General features: G+C 46.9%; 2 protein-coding genes across 10 annotated transcripts in view; one reads left to right on the forward strand and one right to left on the reverse strand.

Annotated features, from left to right (window-relative positions):
• LOC105485038 (solute carrier family 5 member 11) overlaps positions 1-3,620 on the forward strand; it is a 78,110-nt gene extending 74,490 nt beyond the window's left edge. The window contains exon 17 of the mRNA XM_071084267.1: positions 2,060-3,620. Coding sequence (XP_070940368.1) covers positions 2,060-2,061 — 2 coding nt within the window. The 3' untranslated portion in view covers positions 2,062-3,620. The remainder of the gene's footprint in view (positions 1-2,059) is intronic.
• LOC105485037 (Rho GTPase activating protein 17) overlaps positions 1-12,995 on the reverse strand; it is a 118,447-nt gene that overhangs the window by 16,854 nt on the left and 88,598 nt on the right. For 2 of the 9 annotated variants that reach the window (XR_989321.3, XM_011747217.3), the window contains 2 exons: positions 12,024-12,072; positions 4,250-4,383 (listed from right to left, as the gene is read on the reverse strand). The exons of 1 other annotated variant lie outside the window; for it this stretch is intronic. Coding sequence is in view for 4 of the 8 variants with exons in the window: in XM_011747217.3 (XP_011745519.2) it covers positions 12,065-12,072 (8 nt within the window). In the remaining 4 variants the exon portion in view is untranslated. Of the gene's footprint in view, positions 1-3,519; positions 4,384-4,928; positions 6,225-12,023; positions 12,073-12,995 lie in introns of those variants that run through there. 6 more of the 9 variants (XR_989322.3, XM_011747218.3, XM_011747219.3 and 3 more) reach the window with 4 other exon arrangements.

Genomic DNA, 12,995 nt, shown 5'->3' on the forward strand with positions numbered 1-12,995 from the left:
GTCATTTGTGATGATGTTTCATGTGTGAAGCACAGACCCTAAGGTGACCCTCAATAATCCCTACTTCCTGGGAAGTGGATCCTTCCCCAGTCCAGCCTCAAGATAAGACCCCAGCCCTGGCTGCTGCCTTGACCGCAGCGGATGAAAACCCTGGACAGAGGACCCAGAGAAGCTGTGCCTGGAGTCCTGACCCACAGGGGCTATGAGAAAATGAACGTGCTGTTGTAAGCTGCTAAGTATGTGGCCATCTGTCATGCTGCACTGGATAACTGACACGAGGGGCACGGTGTGTGAACGCATGTGTGGATGTAAAGGAGGGGTTGGCTGGAGAGGGTGTGGGAGGAAGACAGTTGCCTGCACAGCTATGTGGGGTCTACACAGCCATGTACCTCCTTTGGAGGGAATCAGGTAGAAGTCATTTGGTTGCCAGTAAGAGAAGCAAACCCAAAGAGGAACGCTTGTGCCAAAAACAATCAAGCACTTTATCGTGAGCATTCAAAGGCAAGAAATGCAGAACGGCTTCAGGGACACGAACCGGGAGCTGGGAGGGTTTTAAAAACCAAGCCCTGCACTCTTTCCCTCTAATCTTTTGTCTCTGCCTCTCCGCGTATCTGCTGACTTCTCCCCCTGCAGGCAGGTTTTCTCTACTACACAGAATCCACAGTGGTGGCAGGAGGGCACCCACAGCTCCGTGCCGGGAGACAGGGGTCCTGCCTGCTGGGGAAGAGACTCAGGGCCCACGCCTGTGCGAACCCATGTGGGACAGGGTGGGGATGGCCACGTGTGCAGCCTGCTGTGGGCAGTGGGGAAACTAAAGGAGTCCTTGACTTGCTCCCCCACTCCCTTAGCTGGCAGCTCAAGTGGTCTTGGTCACTTCTTGCCTTTGGCAGCACCAGACACTGTGGCTTCGCCACACCAGCACATCTCCTCTCTAGCTCCACCGATGAGATACGAGAAGTGCAAGCCCTTGGCTGAGAAGCATCCCTATGAGTGAGGTGCTTGCTGCCCAGTCTGATGCAAAACCCTGAGACTGTGGGTCCCAGAGGCCAGAGGCGCCGGAATATGGTGGGGAAATGGTGGGAGGAGACCTCAGGGAGAAACCAAGAGAGTTTGTCTTAAGACCTTCAAATAAGAGCACTTGCAGGACTCACTGGGCTTGGGAGAGCACTGAGAACTGCAGCCCCAACAGAGGAATGGGAGTCGCTCCACGGAGCTCCCAGAGAACCAGGGCCATCACAACGGTCCAGGATGGGGTCACTCCTACGGCATCTGAATTTTTTTTTAGAAGAGATGGTGCAGCTGGGGGAGCAGGGACAGGAAGTCTGAGCGCAAGGGCCTCTTCCTAGAAGAAACTACTGGGTAGAGAAGGGAAGGAAACAATCTGAAGGGCAGATGGCCAGCGCCCTTCTGGACGGCCAGAAATGGCCAGTATGGGTTCCGAGTCTCTATCTCTCTGACGGTGGGCAGGCTGGAAACAGTGTACCGTGTGCAGCGCCAACGCAGCACAATGCCCCCAGCAGAAGGAATCCCAGGTCACAGGAATGGCAAAGAAAGAGGATCCAGGTGCCTCTCCTGGCCCTGCTGGTGGGATGCTGAGCCATGTACCTCCCACTAGATAGTTCTGTTTCGTCCTTTTTTTTTTTTTTTTTTTTTTTTTTGAGACAGAGTCTCACTTTATTGCCCAGGCTGGAGTGCACTGACGTGATCTTGGCTCACTGTAGCCTCTGTCTCCCAGGTTCAAATGATCCTCCTGTCTCAGCCTCCTAAGTAGCTGGAGTTACTGGCGCCCGCCACAGTGCCAAGTTAATTTTTTGTATCTTTAGTAGAGATGGGATTTCACCGTGTTGACCAGGCTGGTCTCGAACTCCTGACATCAAGTGATCCTCCTGCCTCGGCCTCCCAAAGGGTGGTCTTTACCTTTGACACATACACAGAGTCAAATGATTTTCATTGTTTTGAAGTTTGCAGCTGTCAGGGTAGGAAGATTGCTGCAAACAATAGGAGAGTAAAAACTGAATGAGGCTCTTAAAATAATGAGGTCGGGTTTCCTGTATTTCAGAATCAGCAATGACGAACACATGCTACATTCTGGGCAGGATGTCAGCACGGATGTTCCTCGTCCCCAGGTGCCAACAGCATCTCCTTGACAAGCGCCTACGTCCCTGCTTCCTCTGGAGGACAAGTTCAGGCATCATGATGGGAGCATCTCCGAGGCTCCATGGAGACACCTGACCGTGGACAGCCAGGCTCCTGGAGAAGGTGCTCAACATGGAGAATCGGCCTATACGGAGGCTTCACTTTCTCTGCAGGGTTTGTTCTGTGGCTAACGGAGGGGACAGAAAATTAACAACACACGGGTGGCACAGGGGAAGAGTGAGCCCTAAGCCGATGAACATTCAAGATATGGGGGCAAATGGGCTTACAGGAGCATAGTTTCAAGGTAATTAATGTAGGGAGTACTTTGAAGGCATAGGAAACTGAGTAAAGATGAAAATGTGGGCTGCGCATGGTGGCTCACACCTGTAATCCCAGCACTTTCGGAGGCTGAAGTGGGAGGACTGCTTGAGGCCAGAACTGAAGACCAGCCTGGGCAACACAGCAAGATCCCTGTCTCTAGAAAAGATTATTTAAAAATTAGTTGGGTGTATTGCCATGCACCTGTAGTCTCAGCTACTCGGGAAGCTGAGTTGGGAGGATGGTTTGAGCCCGGGAGTTTGGAGGCTGCGGTGAGTTATGACTGTGCCACTGCACTCCAGCCTGGGCCATGGAGTGAGATCTGTTTCAAAAAAACAACAAGGGAAATGTGATTGCCCTTTTTAAATCAGGCTTACGTCAGTTTGTAGTGGAAAGAGGTCCAGTGTCTTCTAAGCAGGGACTTAGACACTGACACACTTAGCAAACTTGATCAATAGAAGGCTCAGGGCAGCCAACTCTGGCAGCATGTCCTGCTCTGTTCCCGAGAGAAAACGGCCTTATCTGGGTCACAGGGAAGGAAGGTGCTATCATGAGACGAGCTGTCCAGAGCCTCAGTCTCGCTTTGTTCCAATTCCCCATCAGCTCTCCCCTAGTATTTCAATCCTGGCAGAGACGGGATAATTTTCACGCCTTGGATAGGGCATGAAAGCACCAGCCATTGGAAGAGGGGCTCTCCATGGCAATTTACAGCTGCTGACGAATGCACCGACCCAGTGTGGCTGAGCTCCTGTAAGCTGCTCCGGGAGTCTGAGTATCTCTAGATGGAAAGAAAGGGATGCCAGCACTGGGAGGACCAAGGGTGCAGCCTCGACCAGAACCTGCACCGAGGGATGGCCAGTCTAGAAGGTCTCTGGGGCACCTGGTGGCCTTTTTCACTGCTGTGACCTTGCTCTCTGTTTCTTCAAACTCCTACAGCTACAATTAGACCCTCTCCCTCAACATGTCCCAGCCACAGTTCTATCTGGGGGAGTGGCAACACGTACACACTCATGCACACACACACGCACGCTACAATGTGTCTCCAAGAATCATGAAGTTTTCATATAAACCACAGAATATATTTAATTCAAATTAAACATGAAACTAGAATAATGTTCGGTCCTTATCAAGTAGCAATTACATTGTTTAAAAAAAAAAAAAAAGAACAGTACATTTCCGTCTACATTCCGGCAATCCAACGAGGCGGCACGGGTCACATCCAGTTTGACGAGGTGACAGAGCCAGCAGTCACCATCCAAGGGCATGGTTCTGAGGGGACTGGGGAGACACAGACGATATATGACACAAAATGACTCTGCAGCAAGTCTGAAGGACAGCAGCCGCCCTCCTAATACATAAGAATGAAAGTCCAGGTAGCAGAGAGCAGGCCACTCGCATAAAGAGCGCATTGTATTAAATAGATAGTTAACGCACTGCTTCTTACTCATTCCAAGTTGCTGTAGGTGCTGCCCGCGTTAACAGCAGGGGCAAAAGCTTCCTATGCACGTTTCAGCAGGAACGCTCTCTCCACTCCAGGTATTTCTTTGTTTTGGATTTTTTTGGCATTATTTCCTTCCCATGTGAAGAAAGCCAACTTCTTCAAGACACAGGTCATTCAGCTTCCGTGGCGGCCTCCAGGTGCTCCTAGGGCCGTGCAGAAGGCCAGGTCCCGCACAGTGAGGCCCTCCTTTGTCCTCCACTGAAAGCTTTTCACTGTTCTGTCTGCAAAGGAAGAGGTTTGCCTGCCCCTGCTCCATGTGCCAGGGTGGAAGCGGCGGAGGGCTGGGGAGGGCTTTCTTCACAGGGCCGTGCTTTCGGTATCATTGTCTATATCCAGCAGGATGCGGCCAGGCACGTCTTTGCTGGCTGAGTCTGAGTGCATTTCAGGAAAGATGCTGCGATGTGGTTCTGAAACCCTGGAATTGGAGTCTGGACAAAAACACGAGGAGACACGGTATCAATGAGGGGTAACCCCCGAGAGGTCACCTGAGGGTGCTTTGAGAAGAGAGGCTGGGAAGTTTCGGGGTCAGCCCATGCACAGAGTCCCTTGCGAGAGGCCTCATCAGCTCTTAGAAGCCAAGTGATGCCTTTGTGACCCCAGAGGGCAGCTGAGTGGCACAGCCTCGCCTCTGGGCTCTGAGGTTGCTTGCTATGAGCCCGGGGCAGCCCTTGGAGATGCAGCTTTCAAAGGATTTGCTTGCTTTGATGGAAGAAAGGAAGCCTCCTCCTTCCCAAGGCCTCTAATGCATGAGATGAACCTCCTGATGGCCCCTGGGCTGCCCTGGGAAGAGGCCCCTCCTCGAGACTGCGGGGTTTCCTCCTGTGACTAACACTAGGACCTCACCTTCAGCACTAGCAACATTTGGGCCTGAATTATTTGCTGTGGTTGTCCTGGGCATTGTAGGTGTCACCCAACAGATGCCAGTGACATGCAGCCTCCTCCCCCAGTGTGACAACCAAAAATGTCTCCTGTGCATCACGGATCACTGGGGAAGTTTAAACTGTCTCCAGAAGCTGCCAAGCGTCCCCTGGGGAATCACAATCACTGCTGACTGACAGCACTGAGGCAGACTAAGTCTCCTGCAAATATTAACTTCCCCTTCTCCGTCTAATACACCTCGAATGCCATTTTCATGTCTTACTATGTTGGCTGAAATTCCTTCAGCAAGGTGGCAAACATACGGTCCTCATGCTGTTGTCCCCCTCTCCTATGCTCTTCCCAGAGGCCGGTGGGTCTCAGATTCATTTATGCATGAACAAACATTTACTGAGCACCTCCCAGGTGCCAGGCACCGTTCCACCTGCTGAGGACGCAACACTGCGCAAGATAGGCACAGCCTCAATGAAGCCCAAGGTCAAAGTGGGCGAACCAAGGGGATCTTAATTAAAACAAAAGGGCTGGCTTCTCTAGTAGATGTGGGTTCTGGCAAATTATGGGAGCCTCATGAGGTATTTTAGGGCTGGTGTAAGAGAGAAGAGAGATCTTTTGTAGTTTTGCTTTGCTGGGTGAGAGGTAGCTGTGGCAGGCAGCAGTGAGGGAGTGGGAGGAGGAGGTGGTTTGCTGGGACGTCTCACATGGAGGCTCGAGAGCTGCTTCTCGCCCACTTGCTGTGGTGCAAAATGACATCCTGCCTGTCCTTGCCGGGAGCTAGTTTTGAACGTATTTCTGTTCGACCTGCTCCTGTCTGCGCAGGCACAGCTTGAAAACGCTGGTGCACTCTGGGGAAGCTCACTGCTTCGAGACTTGTTCCAGCTCTACCCTTCCACCTTCCTGTCCCTGCAGGGGAGCTGTAAGATCTATTTACTCCCTGGGACATCCTTTCTCTCACAGTGACTCCTCGGTTGTCCCTCAAGGTTTTCTACACACCACAACTCAGAGAAATTTCTAGATTTATGGAGGTGCCAAGGTGTCAGAGTTCAGGTGCCGAACGTCATTTCAGACAATTCAGGCCTTGTGATAACTATGAAACCAATGACACTGTGCAGAATTGCACCACCCTATGGTGCGGTCAAAGGTGGTCTGTATGCACAGAATAGGGGCTGTCTTGGATTTGTCCTAAGCAGAACAGAAGTCAACGAAGGCAGGGACTGTGTCTGTCTTGTTCACAGTGTATCCTCAGTACCTAAAACAGTGACCGGCAAATAGCAGATGTTCAATAAATTTTGTAGCTGCACACTTGGATGGTTGGATGGATGAATGAAGAGTCATCTAGAGCAACCATCTTTCCAATCCTCCGTTCTTACATCTTCAGGCAAAGTAGCAGCTGTGACTTGAAGATGATACCGGTATAAGAAAATCACTGCAAATGCAATCCTTTCCCCCATTATCTTGGCCCCTAAAAACAGAAGGGGCTACCAGCCTGTGTCTCTTCTCAGCCCAGAGTTTACCAGAAACTATGGAACAGACATGACCTGGCGGGGAAAGCATGATGCAAAGGCACTGTGCATACGGATGAGATTTCTACTTGTTAATATCTGTGTTCACATGCAAGTTAACGCCTATCAGCCATGAAGCCCTTCCACAGCTGCTCTCTTTTTCTTATACATCACATATATATAATTTTTAGATTTATGCCTTTCTAAATTTTTCTATTTATGATCCACACACATTATTTATTCAAGGGGAAAAATGTGTTCTGGGGCTACATTTTTTTCCAGCTACAGGGAAATCCCTTACTCTGCCTCCCACCTGCCCCATCTGGTTTCCCCAGTCCCTCTCTATTCCTACATGAATCATCCCTGAAAGAAACAATGACTTTGTTTACACACAAAAAGTAGAAAGAATTATAGCAACTTGTACAGAACTAGTTTTCAGAAAGAGATTTCATCACAGTAGCTAACATTAAAAAAAAAAAAAAAAAATTTTTTTGAGATAGGGTCTCACTCTGTTGCCCAGGCTGGAGTGTAGTCGTGTAATCTCAGCTCACTGCAGCCTCCACCTCCCAGGCTCAAGCGATCCTCCCACCTCAGCCTCCCGAGTAGCTAGGACTACAAGCATATGCCACCATGCCTGGCTAATTTTTTGTATTTTTGGTAGAGACAGGGTTTCGCCATGTTGACTGGGCTGGTCTTGAACTCTTGGCCTCAAGCGATCCTCCCACCTCGGCTTCCCAAAGTGCTGGGATTACCAGCATGAGCCACCATGCCCAGCCTCGGTAGCTGACATTACTATAGAGCACTTACAACCGAGAGTGTACTATACACCCACACTTTATTACATCGTCTCACTGAACTGACTAATCCTAAGGCAGCAGAAATAAGAGAGGGAGACTCAGAGGCTCTATTCCTTGCTCAAGGTGACACAGCCAGGGTGGACCAAAGAGGATCAAAGCCAGATCAGTTGCACTCTGATTCTTCACATTACATTTTCCCTCCTCCCCAGAGGAGTGTGTAAATCCTTGGGTGAGGGTCCTCAAAGACGTTATCTGAGATCTTGTCTCAGTCTTAAACATTCTGGTTTGTTGTAAAAAGGAGAAAATGGTTATTTCAGAAAGACACCTGTAAGGACCTGGTTTGCCCGAAACACCTCTAAATCTTTCTGGCTATGAACTCGTATATAAACTGCACCCCAAGAAGGGCTGGTTTCTGAGCATACGCTTGGAGCTAAGTTCATACAAGAGATATTGTTCTTAAAAAAACAAAATAGGCTGGGCATGGTGGGATGATGGTGTGAGCCCAGAAGTTCGAGACCAGTCCAGGCAACACGAGACTCCGTTTCTATGAGAAAAATACAAAAATCAGCCGGGTGTGGTGGCGCATGCCTCTAGTCCCACCTTCCAGCTACTTCGGAGGATCACTTGAGCCCAGGAGGTCAAGGCTGCAGTGCGCTATAATCACACTGCTGCACTCTAGCCTGGGCAACAGAGCAAGATCCTATCTCTTTAAAAAAAAAAAAAAAAAAAAAAAAGAGAGAGAGAGAGAAACACGGGATGACCTCCAGTAACCAGCCTCAGCCCAAAGGCAGAACTTGATATAGTTCATCACAGATTTGGGGCTCTGACAAATGTAACCAAGTTCCTTCCTGAACTGAGTATCTTATCCAGGAAACAGAAGTGGACATTTAACAGCTGGAAGTGGAATGTTATCAGTAAGCGTATGGTTCTAGAAGATTTACTTATCACTTCCACAATTTTGAATATGTGCTTTCGGTTGTGAACCCACCCTTCAAGAAGTCCAAGGTGATTCTGATAGCCACTTTGACAAGTAACAGATCCAAATATGCCCTTGAAAGTAAGTGGTGCAGGCACAATTACAGGGCGAATAGACTCCCTCCCCCTCTCCACCACCCATCCCTCTTCTCAGACCTAGGGTATCAGGGAAGGCCTTCCTTCACCAGTTAACGGTTTGAGTCTTAAACACTCTGGTTGATTGTTGTAAAAAAGAGATAAAGGTTATTTTAGAAAGACACCTGTAAGAACCTGGTTTTCTTTTAACACCTCTAAACTTCTCTGGCCATGAATTTATATATTATTTGCATTCCAAGAAGGGCTGGTCTTTGAGCATACTGCTTGGAGCTAAGTTTCTATAACAAGTATTATATTTCAAAATAAAAAAAAAGCAAATAACCAAACAAAAAAAGAAACCTTTTATTGGAGGTCTCTTTTCTGTTTTGTTTTTGTTTTTAAATAAAATATCTACTGTATGAACTTAGTTCCAAGCAATATCCTCAAAGACCGGCCCTTGGAAGGCAGAGAATATATAAATTCACAACCAAAGAGGTTTAGGGTGCTTTTAAAAAGCAGATTCTGGCTGGGTGTAGTGGCTCATGCCTGTAATCCCAGGACTTTGGAGGCTGAGCTACTCGGGAGGCTGAGGCAGGAGAATCGCTTGAACCTGGGAGGTGGAGGTTGCAGTGAGCTGAGATCGTATCACTGCATTCCAGTCTGAGCGACAGAGTAAGACTAAACAAACAAACAAACAAACAAACAAAAGCAGGTTCTAACAGGTGTCTTTCTAAAATAACCTTTTTCTCCTTTTTACAATATAATACCTGTCATATAAACTTAGCTCCAACCAGAATGTTTAAGACCCAAACCATTATTTCCTCAGATAATGTCTTCACTTACAGGATCCACACCCAAGGATATACACAACTCTTTTGGGAAAGAGGGAAAATGTTAGGGTGATTAAGAATGATGGAGCCAGGCGCGATGGCTCATGCCTGTAATCCCAGCACCTTGGGAGGCAGAAGTGAATGGATCACTTGAGGCCATGAGTCGAGACCAGCCTGGCCAATATGGCGAAACCCCGTCTCTACTAAAAATACAAAAATCAGCCAGGTGTTGCCACACCTACCTATAATCCCAGCTATTTGGGAGGCTGAGGCAAGAGAACTGCTTAAATCAGAGAGGCAGGGGTTGCAGTGTGCCAAGATTGCACCACTGCACTCCAGAGTAGGCGACAGAGCAAGACCGTCTCAAAAAATACATAAAATAAATAAACAGAAGAACCACAGTCCAACCAATCTGGCTTTGATCCTCTTTAGTCTAAGTAGAATTGTGTAATTTTATCAGGAGCTGATGACTTCTCGTCAGTTTTCCAGGGCTACGAGTGACTTTGAGTCAACTATTCAGGAGTGATTCTGTTCAAGTCTCACTGGATGTTATCTTGACACAATTCTGATTATCTACTTATTAAAAATCAACTGCAAGTAGAAATAGAGGCCACTTAAATATCCAACTAAGAGTAATAATACATCTGGTTGATGAAACATTATGTAGTCACTGAAAAACATGGTTCTAGGCCGGGCACAGTGGCTCACGCCTGTAATCCCAGCACTTTGGAAGGCTGAGGTGGGTGAATCACGAGGTCAAGAGATCGAGACCATCCTGGCTAACATGGTGAAACCCCGTCTCTATTAAAAATACAAAAATTAGCCAGGCGTTGTGGCGGGCGCCTGTAGTCCCAGTTACTCGGGAGGCTGAGATAGGAGACTGGCGTGTACCCAGGAGGCGGAGCTTGCAGTGAGCCGAGTTCGAGCCACTGCACTCCAGCCTGGGTGACAGAGCAAAACTCCATCTCAAAACAAAAAACAAACAAAAAAACCATGGTTCTAAAAATTACATTATCATATGAGAACGAGCATATGATGTAAAGTAAAATAAAAGGATTCAAACCTGTCTATGTCAAATAATTACGCTCATGTACCTCCTTTTTAGAAAAACTAAAAGAAAAAAAGGGGCAGGCGTGGTGGCTCACACCTGTAATGCCAGCACTTTGGGAGGACGAGGTGGGCGGATCATGAGGTTAGGAGATGGAGACCATCTTGGCTAACATGGTGAAACCCTGTGTCTACTAAAAATACAAAAAACTAGCTGGGCGTGGTGGCGGGTGCCAGTAGTCCCAGCTACTCGGGAGGCTGAGGCAGGAGAATGGTGTGAACCCGGGAGGCAGAGCTTGCAGCGAGACGAGATTGCACCACTGCACTCCAGCCCAGGGAACAGAGGGAGACTCTATATCAAAAAAAAAATAATAATAAAAAGAAGTAGAATATCAATGGCAGACTTTTTCAATTGTGTAGCTACAGTTGATTTCTTCTTATTTCCATTTCTCAAGAGTTTTAATATCCATGCTTATTTTTATTTATCTGAGACAGTCTCACTCTGTCACCCAGGCTGGAGTGCAGTGGTGTGATCTCAGCTCACTGCGACCTCCACCTCCCAGGTTCAAGCAGTTCTCCTGCCTTGGCCTCCCGAGTAACTGGGATTACAGGCACCCACCACGACGCCCAGCTAACTTTTTGTATTTTTAGTAAAGAAAAGGTTTCTCCATGTCGGCCAGGCTGGTCTTGAACTCCTGACCTCAAGTGATCCACCCACCCCCTCCCAAAGTGATGGGATTACAAACGTGAGCCACCACGCCCTGGCTCATGCTTATTTTTAAAAAGGCATTACTTCCACGACATAAGAAGGGTGAGAGTTTAAAAAGCAAACACTGTGAAATTAGCCAGCAAAGTGTCTAGGCTTCTGGCTACTATGTGAGTGATATGGTCTATCTGTGGTACAGTGGACTAACGCCTCACAGTCTCAGGCTCACTAAATTATACGAATGTACTTGTTAACTCCTTCTGCAGAGCATTGTCTTTTTAACCCATGAAAGAACTGAGATCCAAAAAAACAAGTGATGCATCAGAATCAAAATATGGATACCTGGGTCCCACCCCCAGTCTCCTCTGTTTGGGTCCCAGAAGGCCGGATCCGGGTGAGTTTTTAAAACCCTGACATGTGAATCTAACATAGAAATCTGATTAAAACTATTTGCTTCTGGATAAAAATGATAAATAGCAGGCCAGGCACAGTGGCTCACGCCTACAATCCCAGCACTTTGGGAGGTTGAGGTAGCTGGTCACCTAAGGTCAGGAGTTCGAGACCAGCCTGGCCAACATGGTGAAGCCCCATCTCTACTAAAAATAAAAAAAATAGCCAGATGTGGTGGCAGGAGCCTATAATCCCAGGTACTCAGGAGGCTGAGGCAGGAGAAGCTCTTTAACCTGGGAGGCGGAGCTTGCAGTGAGCCGAGATCGCGCCATTGCACCCCAGCCTGGGCGACAGAGCGAGACTCCACCTCAAAAAAAAAAAAAAAAAAAAGATAAATAGCTAGCCTTCATTTAGATCCACTGTATATTAAGAACTGTAACTGGCTATCAGAATAACCTTGGACTTTCTCTTATTTGATCTTCAACGATTTAGACAGATGTCACCACTTTACAGATAGCCAGGTTGTGCCTGGCCTATGTTATACCAAGAGCTAAAATTCTAATTCAATCAGGTCCGACTCCATGATGTGTGTTCTTTCTACTATACCTCGTTTGCCTAATATGGAAAAGAACAGAAATTAAAGAAGTAACGAGGCCAGCCCTGTGACCGACCACCTATTCCACATCTGGGCACACACTTAGTATTCCGAATGATTGCAGCAAGCATCAACAAAGCCAGGCCTTCAGTGCATGCACTATTAGTAGGGACGCAAGCAGGCAGGGTTAGGGTGGCCGGTTAGTAACAGGCGTGAGTGCACAAATATGATCATCAAATAGCAAAAATGCAATGGCCAATCAGGTGCCTTTTCCTTACCATTAAATATTCCAATCTCAGTTCTTACTGAATATGGCAGGTCATACATCTAAATTATTTAATAAAACGTTTAAATTAGAATACTCTTTGCTAAAATCTATTACTTCAAAAGTAGCAAGATGTAAACTCTTTTCCATGGGAATTAAAACTCTTACTGCTCTCTAGAGTCACAATTAACAGGAGACTCAAAATGATGCCAGAATCCCGGCATCCTCCAGTGCTGGTGCTGAGCTGTGAGAAGCTGGCTGCCAAACCTGCTTGGCAACAATAATCTCCCCCAAGAGTTTATATTAATCCCATGAGCCTTAACCCAACTCTTTAAAACTCTAACTTAATCCAATTCTAAAGGAATAACCTGTTTTCAGGAATTTGTCCATCTAAAGTTTTCTAAGTGAAAACATTATGTCATAATAAAGGACCATCCTGTCCAAGGAAGTCATATTTTTTTCCTCCTTGAAAAACCTAACGGCTATATCCAAGAATGGTTAATAGCAGTATGATCAACACTAGCAGATTCAAAAATTCTAAATGTTGGCCTTCTGTGTACTTTCAATGGCAGGCCAGGGGATTTTAAGATAGTACAGGTTAATTCTGTAATATAAAGATAACTGTGATGACCTGGAATTTCTTGAGTTAGGAGAATTCATAGCATAGATTGGTTTTTAAATAGCTAATATCTTAGGGAAATATACTTTTAATGTAAAATTTCACTTATCTAATAATTACAGCAGCACATTACAGTGTTGTAGCAGATCAATAAAGTAAACTTCTGGTAACAATGATATTAAAGAATAGGCATACTTCTGGTTTGGAATCTTTCATTTAAAAAGAAGGAAATATCTGAGAATAATATTTTGGTGTGTCACAAGCATGAAACTGTGGAATCGCGCCTGGGCCTCCTCCCTGTTTTGAAGGCTACGCTCTGGTTTTCCACTTCCGGTTCCTACAGAAAGTCTTACTCAGACCTAAGCT

Source organism: Macaca nemestrina, chromosome 18, assembly GCF_043159975.1.
Source record: "Macaca nemestrina isolate mMacNem1 chromosome 18, mMacNem.hap1, whole genome shotgun sequence".
NCBI classification, from domain to species: Eukaryota; Metazoa; Chordata; class Mammalia; order Primates; family Cercopithecidae; genus Macaca; species Macaca nemestrina.